Here is a 16281-nt window from a genome sequence, read left to right on the forward strand (position 1 = left end):
CCACCATCACAGGACCGTACCAATCAAATCCCGTTCTTAAAAGAGTTTGGGAAAGGGGGTATGGAGTATCCCCAAATGGATTATTCTGGGTATGTGGTAATAAAGCTTATACTCGTCTTCCCTCACAGTGGAGTGGAACTTGTTTCCTAGGAATAATCCGCCCAGAATTTTTCCTTCTACCCCACGATCACGGTCATAAATTAGGCGTGAAAGTCTTTGATACATTACATCGTCAACCCCGCTCTACCACGGTACATTTGGGACAATGGAGAGATGATTGGCCTCCAGAACGCATAATTCAATATTATGGTCCCGCTACATGGGCTCAAGATGGATCCTGGGGTTATCGTACTCCTATATATATGTTAAATCGTATAATTCGCTTACAAGCAGTCCTTGAAATTGTTACAAATCAAACAGCTATAGCTCTGCAATTACTTGCATCCCAGCAAGGTCAAATGCGCTCTGCTATATATCAGAACCGTCTAGCCCTAGACTATCTCCTAGCCACGGAAGGAGGTGTATGTGGCAAGCTTAATTTGACTAACTGCTGCTTACAGATTGATGATAATGGAAAAGCCGTTCGTAAAATCGCTGATAATATTCGTACATTGTCCCATGTGCCGGTTCAAACCTGGCATCCTTTCCCACAATTTAATTGGATGGACAAATGGTTTGGAGGAACCTGGGGGCGTACCTTCTTGTGGGTCATCGGAGGTATTTTATTCCTCCTACTTATTTGGCCCTGTATTATTCCCTGTCTACGCAGCCTGGTGATTTCCATGGTCGAACAAGCTATGCAACCAGGGGGAATGGGAGACCCTGTAAGACTTTTATTTCAGCGTGAGATTAATATATCATAAAACGCTTCTCTTCCCTAGCTTAGAATCCCCATTCATATCTATACATATATTCAACACATTTTAAAGAGAGAAAGGGGTGGATTGTTATATAGAGAATTTAGGTTAAAAAGACTTAAGTTAAAATGTGATGATTAATCATACACAGGGAAGCCAGAACGGACAGGGAGTTTACTAGCAGTCAAGGACAAAAGGATCTGCTGAATATGTTTTTTTAAACCTATCTTTTCATGGTCATAGTGAGAGACATGCAGGAGACAAAGGATTGATAAGAAGGGTGAGAAACAGAATTTAGTGTATGTAGAGTTCACAGCGTACGTAACGAACGTGATAATTAATAATGCAGTTATACTTAGAATGCTTTTGTAATACTAACCAATTAAAACAGTATTAATAAGAAGGGGAAGGGCAAATAATAAGGGTATAAAAATCAATGCACTGTATGTATCGGGGCTTAACTGGTGAGAAACCAGTTGAGTCCAACTCTGCAGACTTGTAAATAAAGCTTGTCGTGTCATCAGTTTTAAAGAGACTCATGTGTGAGAAGTTTTATTTCTGACATTTCTCAGCAATAGTTGCCACACCCTCCCTTTAGAATGTTTCTTCTTCTTGGGATGCAATGAAACTGTCTCTTTCGAATTGTTCCATTCAACTAGCCAGCTCCTCTCATGCCTCCCTCCGTAGTTACCTTTATTCAACTGTAATAACACCGACACATCTGATGTAACTCTCCCTCTCAAACTTGTTAGAGGAGAAAAAATACTGGGTTTGGAGGAGATCCAGACGAGGTTCACTGGTTAATTCTGAAATAAATCCAAGAAGTATCAGCTGATTACGACTTTCGGGCTAGAACTTGGTAACAAAAAAGGTTCAATCACTTGGATGGTGTTAGGTCTCCAAAACAGTCAATGGGAGTTAGAAGAACGGATAAGTAGGCATACACTGAAGGTGCAAAACAATAGGGTTGGTGTAGTCGGTGATTTTAACTTGCCAATATTGACTGGAATTGACTTGCTGGAAGGGGCTAACACAGGGAGTAATTTCTATAATGCATTCTCGAGGGTTTTCCAAAGGAGTATGTAGAATGTCTTAAAAGGAAGGAGCCGTACTTGATCTGATCATAAGAAATGAGGGTGGGAAGTTATTCAAGGGACTGTGAAGGAAATCTTTGGGAAGGGTGACCACAGTTCAGTACGTTTCAAAGTGGAGAAAGAGAAATGTGAGAAACATATAAAGGAACAGCACACTTTGTTATGGACAAAGTTAGCATTCAAATTAGAAGGCCATTCATTCTGCTTCATCCTTGAAAAAGGGCTCAGGCCTGAAACATCAGCGATCTTTCTAAGCTTCTTATGGACGTTGAAAAGAACGGCTGAGTTCCTCCAGCATATCGATGTGTTTTTACTTCAAATTAGAACACCAATCCAGGAAAGCCAAGACAAAACCTGGGAGAGGTAGACTGGGAACCGGTGCTGGGAGTGAGGGGTGTTTAAATGCAAGAGCTCAGAGCCAGTATGTCCCAGTAAGAGTAAGAACCAAAGTTAGAGGGAACTCTGATTTTCAAAGGATGTTGAAGGATTGATCTATCAGGAATAGGAATTTGAGTCATGATGTTTATAGGGGATATAGAAGCAACCGTGTCTGCCTGTCCCGCATCGGACTTGTCAGCCACAAACGAGCCTGCAGCTGACGTGGACTTTTACCCCCTCCATAAATCTTCGTCCGCGAAGCCAAGCCAAAGAGAGAAGAGAGAAGAAAACTTAAGAAAGAAATTAGAAGGGCAAAAACTGGCCATGAAATTATCTTGGCAAATGACTGAAACAGACAGGAGATTAAGCTTACTTTGAAAAAGTGGAAAACAGTTTAAAAAGTGTACAGAAAGAGTTGGTGTTAATTTCATTGAAGCAAGTTAAAGTAGAAAAGTCCCCTGGGCCTTCAGGAAACATCTGCAGTTAATAAAAGAGGCAAATGAAGAGATTTCTGGGGGCTTGACAAAGATCTTTGCATCCTCAATAATAGGACACATCTCAGAGGACTGCTCTACTCATTTCTCCCCCTCTATGACTGTGTGGCCAGGCACAATTCCAGTGTTATCTACACATTTGCCAATGGCACCATGGTTACAAACAGAATCACAAGTGACAATAAGGAAGCGTACAGGAGGGAGATAGGTCAGTTCGTTGAGAAGTGTCATACCAACAACCTTCCAGTCAAAGTTAGCATTACTAAGGAGTTGACTATGAACTTCAAGAGGGATTCTACAATCCAGTCCTCATCAAAGACTCAGTAGTGGAGAGGGTCAAGAATTTCAAATTCCCGAGTGTCAACATCACCAAGGATCTGTCCTGCAACCTCCACATCAATGCAATCGTGAAGAAGGCTCGCCAGTGGCTATACTTTGTGAGGTTTCTGAGGAGATTTGGTACGTCACCGAAGACTCTTGAAAACTTCTACAAGTGTACAATGGAGAGCATTCTGGCTGGTTGCATCATTGTCTGGTACAGTGGCGCCAACGCTCAGGACAAAAATAAAACTCCAGAGAGTTATAACTTGGCCTGCGACATCACAGACACCAGACCACTCCAATGAGGAAATCTACAAGTGGTGGCATCTTAAGAAAGTAGTCTCTCTACTCAAGGGCTCCCACCACCCAGGCCATGCCATCTTCACTCTGCTACCATCAGAAGAAAGGTACAGGAGCCTAAAGACGAACACTCAGTGGCACAAGGATAGCTTTTTCCCTTTTGCCATCAGATTCCTGAAAGATTAGCAAACCAGACACTGCCTTACTTTGACCTTTTGTATGACTTGTTTATGACAATAAATTCTGATTCTAAGTTTGGAGTTGAAACAAAGATTGTGGACAGTGTAGAGAATACAACAGGAAATAGATCAATTACAGATATGAGCAGAGAAATGGCAGGTGGGGTTTAATCTGGACAAGCATCATGTGTCAAACATAAGGAGAATGTTTATAGTTAACGTGCAGAGGAATCTGGGGGTCCAGGTCCATAGCTCATGTTGCAGCTTCACAAAATTGGAATACTGTGTGCAGAGCTGGGTACCCCATGAAAGAAAGGATTTGGAATGAGTGCAGAAGAGATTTACTAAGCTGTTGCCAGGTTTAGAAGGTTCTAGTTATAGGATGGGTTTGGACAATCTTGAGTTGTTTTTTTTCTCTGGAGTATAAGAGGCTGATAAGAGGTGTGTAAAATTAAGAGAGGTATTGCGGCAGGACAGACAGTCAGAAACTTTTCCTCTGGGTAAAAGGTTCACACACTAGAGGACATGTATTTATGGTAGGGGATGAAGCTTAAGGGCACTTTAGAGGGCAAATCTTTTACACAGAGAGCTATATGTGGCTGGCATGGGCTGTCAGGTAGAGGGCAAGGGGATTCAATAATAACTTTTAAGAGATGTCCATATAGACAGTTTGATTTGGACATTATGTTGGGCATAGACACATGGAACCGAATGGCCTGCTGCTTTGCTATACTAATCTACGATGTAAAGTAAAATACTGTACGAAAGTTTGCAGGCACAATGGTTGATTAACTCAGTGCTGGAGAAACTCAGCAGGTCAGTGTACTTTATGCAGCAAAGATAATGATACATAACTAATGTTTTGGGCCTATGCCTTTCATCAAAGTATGAAAAAAACGTTGGCAGGTACCTGGACAAAATGGTGGGGGGTGGGGTTAGGAACAGGGGGAGGAGCACAGTCCCAAAGTCAGACGTAAAAGATGGAGAAGGAGGGAGGGCACACCAGCAAGTAGGGGGAGGAGGGATGGCTCTGTGAATAGAGAGGAAAGGGGATGGAGAGCTGGAGGAAAGAAGACAAATTGAAAGGGAAGGGAGGGAGAATGGAGAGTCGGCTAGCAGAAACTGGAGAAGTCGACAAAATGTAGGCAGGGGCCTAGTCTCTGTTCTCCCTCCTTTCCATTTCCCTTTGGTTATGTATCTTTATCTTAGTTACATAAAGTATACTGTTTGACCAGCTGAGTTTCTTCTGCTTTGTGTTTTTATTAAAGTGTAAAGTGTCAGTACAGAACATTTAATATACTAGCGAACATTTCGACATATAAGATGACCTTAAAATTCTACTTAAAATATCAGTCGATTGGTTACATAATCCACTCAGACTCCACACTACAACAAATTTTTATCGTAAAAAAACATTTAAAATCCTTCAAAATCACTATCGTCATCTGAGGCGAAGCATTCTGCAAACACATCTGGAGTCTCACTGAATAATACTATGTTTGCTGTTACACCAGTTGGTTTGACTTCTCTATTGCAACCACAAGATGTCTGCTTGAACAAACCATATAAAAATCATATGCATGAAAAATTGAATAGATTGTCATCATCCAGGTCCCAGTCTGAATCTGATGAGTCAGCTTCCATTTTGTCATCAGTGTCCCACAATAAATCATCCTCCGTACTATCCATTTCACTAGAGATAGCGCACTTTTTGAAAAATTTTATTAGTCTCTACTTTCACTTTATCCCATGCTTTGATCACATAATCACACAGCCCTGCTTTCTGTAAATGATTTTTCAGCACTCATCATCCAATTATTCAATTTTTCATGCATATGATTTTTATATGGTTTGTTCAAGCAGACATCTTCTGGTTGCAATAGAGAAGTCAAACCAACTGGTGTAACAGCAAACATAGTATTATTCAGTGATAATCTATTTTTAGTGTTATCAGTTAAATGGATGCAAAACATATCCTAGACCAATAAACTCTGTTCCTTGTGTATACTGCCTAGCCACCTGTTCGACACATTGTCTGTCCATAGTTTAACACCACTTTCATCCATTCATCCTTTTTCATGAAAATGTACAAAAACACCCGGTGGGAATTTTATTTTAGGTTTAATTTGGCGCTTGAAGATTACCATGGGTTTCAACTTCATACCATTGGCCATGCACGATAATACCACCATAGACCTGGTCCTTTCATAGCCTGTGAGGGCTTGCACAGTTTTCACACCTTTTATTGCCTATCATGTCAAAATTCATGGGAGTTTCATCAATGCTTCCAATATTTTATAATAAACTGCTGAAAACTGATAACTTAAATAATCAAGATCTTTGGTAGCTTTTGAGTCTTTTTTGTTTTTTTCCATTCATTAAATGGTTGCACTTCCAGGTTTGATCCTCCCCACTCAGTGCATATGCTCAGATTTTATTTCTTGTCATTATTAAGCAATCTTGCCTCTGTTCGAGTACACATTCTGCAAAGTGATTTTCCAACTTTGGCCTACAAATTATTCTTCTTCTCCTCAAACATTGCTTCTTTGGTATTCTTAAAACATCTTCCTTCTTTCTCCACTCTCTTCCCATCTTCTCAGTTGTGTCCAAAGTCCTGGCAGCAGCTCAGTTGATCGATTCCTTGGCCACTTCAATTACTTTTAAGTTAAAACTTGCTTCATACTTTCTTCATTTTGCTGGAGGCTCCCACCTTCCGGCCATGCCCAACAGCTCAGTCCATGCACATTTGGGGGGGGGGGAGGGGTGTCCATCCTATACACCCATTATAGGATAAAACCATGAAATTCATGCTGAAACTGCGGGGCCCGTCTTTTCTGAAGGTCATCTTATACGCCGAAATATACAGTACATTATCCAATATAGTTATATAAATAAAAGATTTTTTTTAGTAATTTACATTTTTTGTACAGAACTGCTATGAAAAGTTGTTGCAATGCAAATCTCATCTCTACAATGTTAAACTCTTAAGTTTGACAGTCGGCTGTATTCCCTCTAGTAGAAAGGTTTTGATGTTAAGAGGAGGCTACTAAAACAATCGATGAAGGCAAGAGTTCAGGGTTTATATGGACTTTATTAAGACTTTTGACAAAGTCCTTCATGGTAGACTCCAGAAAGTTAAGGTTCATGGAATCCAACGGGTGTTAGTGTACTAGATCCAAAATTGATAATAGTAAGAAGATAGTGGCGGCTGGGTGATTTTCTGATTGTTAGTCTTTAACAAGAGGTACCTCACAGTAATTAATGATGGGACCAATGTTGTTTGAAGTATATATGACTTGGATGAGACATTACAGCGCAAATGACCTGTGTTTGAGTCCCAAGCTATCTGCATGAATTTCCTCCAGTTTCCTCCCACCATTCAAAACGTACCAGGGGCTGTAGGTTAAATGGAGTATTTACAGAGCCCGGGTTCATGGGTCAGAAGGGCCTATAACCATGCTGTATGTCTATAGGTGTACTGATGAAAAAGGACATAAAAAAGCTGGAAAATAAGGCAGATGGAACATAATCCAAGCAAATGTGTGGTGATGCATTTTAAAAATTGGATTTGGTAGGACATATGGAGTAAATGGGCAGGGATCTTAGGAGTGTTTTAAGAAGAGATCTTGTGGTACAGTTACAGATTCTCTGAAAATGGAGATGCCGGTGGATAGGGTAGAGAAGATGATATTCAGAATTCTTGCTTCCATAACTAAGGCGTTGAATATAAATTTGGAACATCATGTTGCACTGTACAAAGTATTGGTCAGATCACATTTAGTGCATCTTGTAGTTCAGGTCTCCACACTATAGGAATAATGGAAAAAGTGCAGAAGAGATTCACCAAAATGTTGCATGGAATGGAAGTCTGTAGTGGTGAGGAGACATTAGATAGACTGAGTTTATTCACATTAGAACATGGGAGGCTGAGAAGTGACCTTGTAGAGGTATTCAAAATATATGATAAAAATTTTTTCACCAGACCAAGGTAGTTAAGAACTAGATTACACAGGTTAGGAGAGAGGGGAGAAATTGAATGGAATTCTGAGGGGTTAACTTCTCATACAGGTTGTTAATTATCTGGAATGAGTTGCCAGAGTACAGAAATTTACAATATAAAAAGGCATTTAAACATGCATTTGAATAGGAAAGCCACGAAGGATTACAGATCTAATGCAGGCAAATAGCATGAGTACTGATAGGAATTACAGCTGGTCTGAATGAAGTGGACCAAAAGGACCCATTTCTAGGCTTTACAATTCTATGATCCTATCAAGAGATAAATAGGTCTCATTAGGGCTTCTATACAAAAGAATGATTTGGCAAAAGTTCTTGCATTTGATAACACTGGGATGTCCACGATAAATAAATTAGGAAATGTTTGTTTTTAATCAATTAAAACTTTTTGGTCACAGAGATATTGAGAGTATTGTTGACGACAGTATGACTAAAGTGTCAATCCCTTCCTGGCATCTTGAACGGCTACATTAAGGTCTTGGACCACATCTTTGGCCGAAATAGAAAGAGAAGACATTCCTATCATTTCAGGTGAGTGGATGGAGTCTTAAAAATTCACTCACTGTTTCTTTTACTTCAATTTCTCATCACACACAACCAGTAATGCCACTCCCTCATAGATCTCATGACCTGGATTCATTCTTGACCTTGGGATCTGCCTATGTAGAGTTTGCATATTTCCTTCCACATCCCAAAGAACTACAGGTCTGCAAGTTAAGTGACCAACTGTAAATTTCAGTGAGTGGTAGAATTTGACAGGAACTTGATAAGAATTGGGAAAACAAAAAAATAGGATTAACATTGGGTTAGTTTAAATGGGTGGCTGATACTTCCATGTCATTTGACTTTAGTTCCTATTTCATGCTCTTAAACGTTAATTATGTAGGAAGAACGTTAACGTACCATATTTGTCCCGCAATCCAACTGTACACCGGAAAACTCCTCCAAAGGCAACATCCTCACCAAAAATCACTGTGAGGTAAACAAAAACATTGTAAAGTTAATACATTCATCAAACTATGTTAAACAGTCAAATAAAGAATAAAATAAAAGCAAAATTGCAAGCACTGGACCCCTGAAAATAAACAAAGCACACACTTTATCTCTTCCATCCGAGTTGTTGACACATTTCAAATTAATGGGGCTGTGGCTGACATAAAATTAAAGAGACACATGTGAAGTACTGTATACCTGATCCTTCAGCTCAATTTGATTATGAAGTACCCCTGAACATGGTACTCCAGTACAGTGAAGTCAGAACTCCTGACACACCAAAACACAAACTGGTGCTAGCCACCTGAATGATTCAGACTTTCATGTTTCACTCAGTTCATTAATTACTTTCCATCAGCTCCTTCAGCAGATGACATGGTGGAAAAGAAAAAGTAGAGACTGTCACAATAAATGGAGAAACTAAGTAAACAACTGTACACCAAGTATCAGGAAGTCCAGATGCTTCCAATTAATTTGGAGTATTGTGAAACTACAATACCAAGTGACTACGTGCAGGTATTTTCCATTAGATCATAAATTCGAAAAATAGTAAGTCGGACCATCATAAGTAGAGAAGCATCTGGTAATATCTTGTTTATGCCAAGAACTACTTGCTAAAATGTAAATCCTGTTTGATTGCTGAAATGCAATTCAAAAAAAAATGGAGTAAGTGTGAAAGAAACAACTATTTTTCTCATCCACCAATCCCCTTCCAAAACAAGACTCTAAAATAAGAATACATACCTGCAGTTGGGTCTTTTGCCAAAACATTGTCCAAACAACTTGTAATAGATTGAAAAAGGTTCATCTTCTGAGTTGGGCCTATTTATGAAAAAAAATGCTTCATTTCAAAGTGTCTGATGAAAGGTAAAGAGTCTTTTTTACAGAACGACGTAATAGAGTCAAACAGCATGGAAATAGGCCCACAAACCCAAATAATGATTTTTGATCACATTAATGATTCTTCTATTTATAAACCAAAAGCATGAAATAGATTAAACTGCTGAACAAGCACTTAATTTAAAATACCTCAAGTAAATTGTTTCAAAAATTTACTACTTTAATTTCTGTTTTGTTGATTGATGAATCAATTAGCTAATAATTTGGCATAACAAAATTCCTTGAATAAGATGATCTTTAAAATCTTTCTCATTATGAAAAGTATTAATAACCTTTCCTTGATTACCACAGCATTGAAACTTATTTCACAGCATTGTAACTTTGAACAATTGGAAGAAATTCGATTTACAAGTATCACCCCAAAAAATAGCTTACACAAAATGACTTCCATTGCTTTAATGCCACCAACCTGCTGTGAGCAAACAAAATTAGTTTAACTGTTGTTGTGATTAAACTTTGTATATCAGAATTTGAATATCCATTTTAAACATAAGCATCAGTCATTTGCATTAGAGATGGAAAAATAGCAGAGCCAAGACCATGAAAAAATTTAAAGATCAGCATCAGAATGTTAAATCCGTCTCTGATGGAGGTGTTGGCAGGCTTGATTTGCATTGGAAAAATTGCACACAGCAGTTTACCATTGACAGGAAGCTGTTCAATTTCCGACAACTGCACCCCAGAACCAAAGAAACACAAAGCTCAGTGGTCAAGCAGCAGTATACAGATTATACTGTACTTCTATTTACAAACAATCTGATGTGGAGCTCAGACCCACTGTTGATACTTTCATTGAGGATTAACATCCTCAATTACCCTATCTCAATGCCACCACACTGCCATCTCATGGCATAGGTTCATGATGAAATTCTGGAAACAAAGATCACTTTTCATTATTGGCAATCACTGATAAAATACAACAAACCCTTAAATAGTCAACTACAGCCATTGGTTGAATAAGGAAAAGGCCTCTTAAAAAGCAAAAATTCAGATCTGCCGCAAAAATCACCTTCCACCAGATGACGTGCTTGTTTCTGAGACCTGGGCTGCAAAGCAGTTATTTCAAAGCACTGGAAAAATGCAACCTATATATTTCCACATTGGAAAATAAGAAGGCAACGCTAATGTATTTTCACAATATTCCCAGTACCAAGGTCCTAGTTAAACTAGTTGGACAACATTGGGCATACCCAGCACAACTCCCAGAAGATACTCTATTTCAAGCTTTGTTGAGAAAGGCTAACACATAGACAGAAGAAAAGTTGCAAAATCTCCTTGAACAAATGCGGCATCCCTTATGATTCTTTTGTATCTCTGCCCCATGACCAATCAAAGTGCAAAGAAGCATTCCAATACTAGAGAGAACCTCAAGACCAAGGTTTAGGATCACACAGGAACCCTGCATAGTGGTGGAAAGGGCAAGCCAGTGTACAAACCATTCAGCTGCCACCTCCCTGATTTCTCAGCGGCTAGCTCAGAATCCACAAAACCAAAGTGGAAGCAAATCATCCTCAATCTGAAGGAACTGCCTAAAAAGATGGGGATTGGATTCTTAGAGAGAGAATTGGAGACTGAATAAAAAAGCATTGGTGTGTTTTTTCACTTCATCCTCTGACTGGGGAAAGTGTGCCGTGAGTTCCACCAAAAGATTAGTGCTCCATTGCTCCTTTCCTTAGTGAACATTAGTAACCTGAACTTGTGTATTTGAGGGTAATTTCCAAATCTGCAGATAACACTAAATTTGGAGGCATGGTGAACCATAATAAACTTTGATAAGACATGCTGGTAGAAATTTAATGTTGAGAAACAGTAGAGGAAATTTAAAAAGAGGGTACATTTTGAAATGAGGTCTAAATTGGAGAGATCTGGGGATGTATAATAGGCAAGTTGAGAAATTGGTTAAATAGAGCATGGATAAAGGATAAAAGGGAAAGGAAGTCATGATAAATCTTTATCAAACAAGTGGTTCAGTTATGAATAATGCATTCCAATCATACTTGAGAAAAGATGTAAAGATTCATAACGAATGCAGAAATTATTAACTAAAATTATTCAAGTGATGAGGGACTTTAGTTAAGTGGACAAACTGGTGAAGCTGGGGATGTTTTCCTTGGATGGGTGGTTGTGAAGTGATCTAATAGATTGAAGTGCCAGTTGATGAAGTAGACAAAGACGATGTGGTCAAACAATAATCATGGCTTTTTATTAGTAGAAACTCATGGTACAATAAAGAAAGACAATAGATGCATATACAGTTCTATCCAAGGGGAGTGTCCTTAACAGTAGAGATAATGCACAGCCAATGTTAGTACAGCAAGGCTCGTCAGAGGGAAGATAGGCAGCTTGGCAGACATTCACCACATAGATATACTTAAAATCAATGAAGATGTGACAGAGTTGAAGCTGTTCCATTGAGAACATAACCTTCCCCACTCCTGAATGATCAGTAATTCCAGATCAACACAGACAAAAGATTATTGCTCATGGTTGTCTGAATGACTTTTGCAGAGCATAAATTGGCAGTTTCCTAATATTTTTAAAATTAATTTCTGGATCGGGGAGTTGCTTACAAGCTAGCATTTTCTGTGTATTCCGAATTGCCTTTGTGACAGTGATGGTGAGTTGCCTTCTTGATAGTTGCAATTGTTCAACTGAAAGTGGGTGACACAGTTAGCCCAACATTGAAACAGTGCCAGCAATTGGGACCAGGGGTTCAAATCCTTCGCTGTCTGTGTGGAGTTTGTACATTCTCCTCGTGTTTGTGGGGGTTTCCTCTGGGTGCTCTGGTTTTCTCTCACCGTTAAAAACGTACTGAGGATTGTAGGTCAATTGGGTGTAATTGGGCAGCATGGGTTCGTGGGCCAAAAGGGCCTGTTACCGTGCCATATGTCTAAATAAAATTTAAAAATAAGGAGTTCTAGGATTTAGACCCAGTAAAAGTGAAGGACTGGCAATGCATTTCCAAGTCAAGATTATCTGCAACTTGGAAGGGAGCCTATGTGCAAGCTGTCATTGTCCTTCTTGGGTAGAGGTCAAGAGTTTTTGTGAATGTGCTTTTGGAGTAGTTTAGTTTCCTAAAATTATAAAATGATGTACAGCCAATTGCTTCATTCATGCATCACTCTTCAGTTGTACTGGTTGTTAACTATAATCATACAGACATTAAGCAGAAGGAGAAGGCAAAGAAAAAAAAGCAAGAATACCTTCAATGGGATTATGTGTTGCAGAGAGAGATTCAATTACCGACACCAGGGTAACACTTCGGAAGAGTTTTATTAGCAAGATATCTTGGAGACCATGCCCAGCACCCAGCCTGAGCCTGCTCTGCTCACAGCCAGTTTTAACAGAGTTTATATACAATAAATGGCAGTGCATTTCTGCATGTGGGCTTCCTGTTGTGGTCAACCTGACAATAGTTTATCATTGTCAATATTTGGCAATAATTTAATCAATGTTTCACAGAATTCCAAAGTTTATCATGTCTACAGATTAGTCGCAATCTTGAGGTTTCCTGCCTCCACTTAAGCAATATGCACTGACTCTTGTATGTTCTTGTAAGCAACTAATGGGTGAAACCTTAACCCTTTGTGTTCAGATTTTCCTCCACATTATGATTATATCAAAATGGAGGAGTGAGATTACTTGTACCATAACAATAAAGGCCTTCCTTCTGCAACAATCTTGGTTGAAACATGAGCTTATAATTAACATTCAATCAAAGCAGAAAAGGAGCATATCAAGTGCATAGCTCGGGATCAGTACTCATGCACTCAGTATCAATAGCCAGAGAAGAGCACTTACCAATAATATAAAGATTCTAGTATACTGAATTAAAGATCACACTCATGAACTAAACAATCAGGGCTAAAAATATAACTTGAGTCAATCTTTCTAGACAACTTAGGCTTGAGGTAAAATTATCCACACAGTTCAGAGTTACCAATCTCATGGCAACTCATGGCTTAATTGCAAGACTTGGGCTCTTTCTTTGCTAAGAGACACAAAGTCACTCTTATGATCATGGTTTAGTGGTTAGAGTTGGCCTCTTTAAGCATAATGGTTTGAATCCCACACTGTCTGGAAGGAGTTTGTACATTCTCACTGTGTTGTGCTTAAAAAAAAATAATTTTTAAATAATGAATGAGCTCAACGTCCAGATCCACTGCTGTGGATTATAAATTGGGAACAGACATTTTCCATGCTGTGAGTTTTGTGTATTCAAGTTCATTCAAATATACTACATCTAATACCATATAGCATATCTCAATGCTGCATGGCCTGGGAGACAGGCGTGAGTGTCCTGGATTTAAGATTCAAGAGTAACACTCGCAGATTGCAATCAGATGCAGGCAGGATTAGACTAAGAATGACACAAGTTAAAAATCAGATTCTCACAATGTTGCATAGACTCAGTCTTAATGTGCAAGGGTCCAAGTCTTGTTGGGAGTCTTCTGATCAGTTTCATGCTGTAGCTCAAGCATTAAAGGGTTACAATTAAGGGTCAGACTCTAAGAATGGTGCATTGAACCAGAGAGTAAATGGTACAGATTACATACAGCATATTGTTGGGTTCAGGGTCAGATTTAGAACACAATGGTTTATGGTCAATCTCTTCGTGTTACGTGGCTCAGGTTCAAACAGGGCATCGTGAGCTCCGGGTCACGACGTCCAAATGTTGGGCTCAGTGTCAGACTTGGTTTCAGGCGTGGGGATGGTGGGTGGAAGGGGTCAGTCTCTCACCAAGGTGCTGGACTCAAGGTTAGCCCCCTACATCATGATGTTGGGCTCGGAGTGATGAGCCAGACTCTCACCGTGCTGCGTGGGGTCGGGATCCGGCACGAAGGTGAAGTGCGCGACCGACCGCCGGGCTGCCGCGGCCGCTCGCGCCAGCCCGGAGCGGCTCTTGCAAACGGAACCTCGAAACCAGAGTCCAGCCATCGCCGCCATCTTCCGCTTCTCCACTCGGTCGCCGTACTCTCAGGATTGGCTGCGGCTTCCCCTCCGTCATCGAGCCGCGCTTCCAATCAGCGTGGAGCAGTGGCCGCGGTGCATTCTGGAGATTGCAGTCCGACCACGGCGATGAAATGAAAGCAGGTTCCATGCACTCTCTGTAGTTTAGACAGCAATCGGGAAAGAGACAATCAGGTAAATGTTCCACAGGAACTTTATCAAACCAAATTGAGTTAAAGTGGTTGGTTCAGGGAACGGCCTTCATGAGAGTTTATTGTCATACACACAAGTACCGTTAAGGACCGCAGTTTGCCCCATCTCGAAAGCTCATTAACGTTAAGATGTCACAAGAGTGAAACAGACATAATAAATAGAAAAGCAAGATAAATAATGTGAGAAACAGAAGTACCTTCACAGAAATTGCTCGAGACAAAAATTGAAAACAAAGAACATTTATTATACAACAATGCAAAGTTGGGTGCTTCCCCTAACCCTGGGAATACACACATACACTGGGGCTCACCCAACTTTTATATAGTTGATTTCAGTATAGAAGTACCCTCCCCCTTACATTCTTCTGCCTCCTGGATGAGTTTGGCATGAGGCAATCCTGCCTGCCTACGTGCTGTTTCTGTGAGCTTGTCGGTGTCCCATCATGTCATTATTGTCCTTATTCACAAACCTGCCTTTGTTCTAACTCACACCATCCCGACTCTCAGGGCTACAACCTTCTTATATGCAGAACTTGCTAATTCTGTCTAAGGCTAGAAGACCCTTATCTTATTCAAACTAACTTTACTTCCTACATTCTATTATCTATTATCTATCCTTATCTTATTCATACTGGCGAACTTGCTGATTCTGTCTAAAAGGCTAGAAGACCCTTATCTTATTCAGACTAACTCTACTTCCTACATTCTAATATCTATTCTTATCCTATTCATACTGGCTTTATTCATTACACATATATCCATACTAGTTTCCTTATCTTTCATACTTTTATATCAGTTTTACTTATCTCTCACAAATAATAAATATTTGGCCACCAGTGCGAAGATGTGTTCTGCCAGTAGTGCAGGGAGATCTTTGATGGTCTTCTTGTGGTTCAGGTGAGACAGAGAGGTTCAAGAGCCTGGTCGCTATTGGAAAAATAAATGGCCTTGCAAGAAGAGAATACGGCCACGGTGATTGGGTCTGGGCGGATACTTTATGATGTTGGCCATTCGCTTGGGGCAGCGGTTCATGTGGGTGACTTAATTGGGCACGAGGTTGGTGCGCCTGGGTTTTTGTTCTCCACTTCCTCCAACCGTGTCTCTGGGCATTTAAGTTTTCAGATGATGCATTTTGACCACAAATAATAAGGAAGTTGGGAGGAGTGAGAAGAAGAAGTTATCAAATGATCATTTTAAGAATATCTAAATCAATGCTAAGCTTTTTAGGATTTAAATGATGAAATATCTCTTTCCTCAAAGAGCAGTGAATCTCTGGAATTCTCTCCCCAGGAGGACTGTGTGTCTTAGTCATTGATTTAGAAACATAGAAGATAGGAGCGGGAGTAGGTCCTTCGAGCCTGCTCCGCCATTCAATATCATGGCTGATCTTAAAGTTCAGTACCCCGTCCCCGCCTTCTCTTCATAACCCCTAATTCCCTTCAATCAGAGCAGAGATAAATATATGTTTGGATATATGAGGAATCAAGTGAATAGGGCAGAAAAATTGTGTCAACATAGAAGATCAGTCATAATCATTTTAAATAGCAGAGCAGTTTCAAGTGGCCAAAAGACTTCAGGGTCCTCAA

The 16281-nt window shown here is 39.9% G+C and overlaps 1 protein-coding gene across 4 annotated transcripts in view; it reads right to left on the reverse strand.

Annotated features, from left to right (window-relative positions):
- Positions 1–14521, reverse strand: part of bckdhb (branched chain keto acid dehydrogenase E1 subunit beta) — a 231248-nt gene extending 216727 nt beyond the window's left edge. For 2 of the 4 annotated variants that reach the window (XM_069887393.1, XM_069887392.1), the window contains exons 1-3: positions 14345–14520; positions 9378–9455; positions 8544–8612 (exon numbers count right to left, since the gene is read on the reverse strand). In XM_069887393.1, coding sequence (XP_069743494.1) covers positions 8544–8612; positions 9378–9455; positions 14345–14480 — 283 coding nt within the window. In that variant the 5' untranslated portion in view covers positions 14481–14520. Of the gene's footprint in view, positions 1–8543; positions 8613–9377; positions 9456–14344 lie in introns of all 4 variants that reach the window. The other 2 variants (XM_069887391.1, XM_069887394.1) reach the window with 2 other exon arrangements.
- Between the last annotated feature and the right edge of the window lie 1760 nt (positions 14522–16281).

The sequence above is a fragment of the Narcine bancroftii genome, chromosome 6 (assembly GCF_036971445.1).
Source record: "Narcine bancroftii isolate sNarBan1 chromosome 6, sNarBan1.hap1, whole genome shotgun sequence".
In the NCBI taxonomy this organism is placed as follows: domain Eukaryota; kingdom Metazoa; phylum Chordata; class Chondrichthyes; order Torpediniformes; family Narcinidae; genus Narcine; species Narcine bancroftii.